Source organism: Lycorma delicatula, chromosome 8 (genome assembly GCF_047948215.1).
Source record: "Lycorma delicatula isolate Av1 chromosome 8, ASM4794821v1, whole genome shotgun sequence".
In the NCBI taxonomy this organism is placed as follows: domain Eukaryota; kingdom Metazoa; phylum Arthropoda; class Insecta; order Hemiptera; family Fulgoridae; genus Lycorma; species Lycorma delicatula.
Genome location: NC_134462.1, coordinates 36,442,054 through 36,443,463, shown reverse-complemented (window position 1 = coordinate 36,443,463; position 1,410 = coordinate 36,442,054). Strand labels below are relative to the sequence as shown.

Here is a 1,410-nt window from a genome sequence, read left to right as displayed (position 1 = left end):
TGAAGATAGACGATCATTAAATAGGGCTATTAGAACAGCAAAGAGAAGTTGCTGGCGGGTATTGTGTGAGGAGTTAGATAGCGACACCTGGGGACAGGCGTATAAAATAATTACAAAGAGATTTGGCAGGCGCCTGCCTATTTTAAGTAAATCGCAAGCGGAACAGGAAATTAGCGAGTTATTTCCTTGTACAGAAGAGGTGATTGAGGAAATCATTAATTGTGACAGCAGGAGGTTCACTCTTGGAGAATTAAACGCAGCGGTCGAGCATCTTGGGAATAAAAAGAGCCCCAGATTAGACGGGATTCCTGCGGCGTTCCGAAAGGGTCTAGATAGGAGAGTCCCATGTGAAATGCTGGAGATTACCAGTCAGGGCCTGGAGAATTGAAATTTCCCGGCGTGCTGGAAAGAAGCCAGAATTGTGTTCCTTCAGAAGGGTCGAAAGGAAAATGGAGATATATCTAACAGACCACTTAGCCTCCTTAATACCTTGGGGAAGGTAGTGGAAAAAATGTTGGCCAGCCGCATCATCAGAGAAGTGGAGGAGGGTGTAGGTATTAGCAATAATCAGTTCGGTTTCTGGAAGGGGCGATCCACAGTACATGCAATACAAAAAGTAATGGATTGGGCTCTAGAGACAAGGAGAGGAACTTGGAGGACGAGGCGTATTTCCTTGTTCATCACATTAGATATTAAAAATGCATTTGGGACCATTAGATGGTCATCAATTATTGAAGCTATGGCTCAGAAGAATATAAGTCCATATCTACAAAGACAAATTAGGGAGTACCTCTCAGACAGAAGGTATCAGGTGGAAGCACAGGAAGAGATATTATGATTTGATTTGTATGGCGGGGTGCCACAGGGCTCAATATTGGGTCCTTTATTGATAAGATATTGGGTCCTGGCCTTTGATAAGATATTAAAAATGAGGTATCCATGTGGAATGCAGGTATTGGCTTATGCCGATGATTTGGCGATTACTGTAGAGGGTAAAACTATCAATGAGGTTCAGGAGAAAGCGAATATAACATTAGGGATAATCAGCAGTTGGGTAGCAGAACGTGGTTTAGAGATAGCTATGGATAAAAGCATATTCTTAATGTTTACAGGGAAAAGACAATTAGAATCTCCGCTCATTACTTTAAATGGACAGGAAATAGCAGAAGCCCATTCAGTTAAATATTTGGACATTACCCTAGATAAAAGCTGTCGTTTTACGCAACATATCATAAATGTACGTAATAAAGCATAGATAATAACAAAGAGCCTTAATGTCATTATGTCTAATAAGAGAGCTCCTAGGTCATCAAAGAGGAGAGTTATCGCATCTACAGTGGTATCATCAATATTGTACGCGGTGCCAGTTTGGTGGCCTTCGGTGGAAATAAGCAGAAATCTTCGCAGACT

The 1,410-nt window shown here is 41.6% G+C and overlaps 1 protein-coding gene across 1 annotated transcript; it reads left to right on the top strand.

Moving 5' to 3' along the window:
* The first annotated feature begins 511 nt into the window (after positions 1-511).
* Positions 512-838, top strand: LOC142329206 (uncharacterized). The gene has a single exon (XM_075373607.1). It carries the CDS (start codon positions 512-514, stop codon positions 836-838), a length of 327 nt encoding a protein of 108 aa, XP_075229722.1.
* Positions 839-1,410: the final 572 nt, after the last annotated feature.

Bases quoted from the DNA above. Each gene is read 5' to 3' on its own strand.
- LOC142329206 (XM_075373607.1), top strand. From the start codon at position 512: ATGTTGGCCAGCCGCATCATCAGAGAAGTGGAGGAGGGTGTAGGTATT.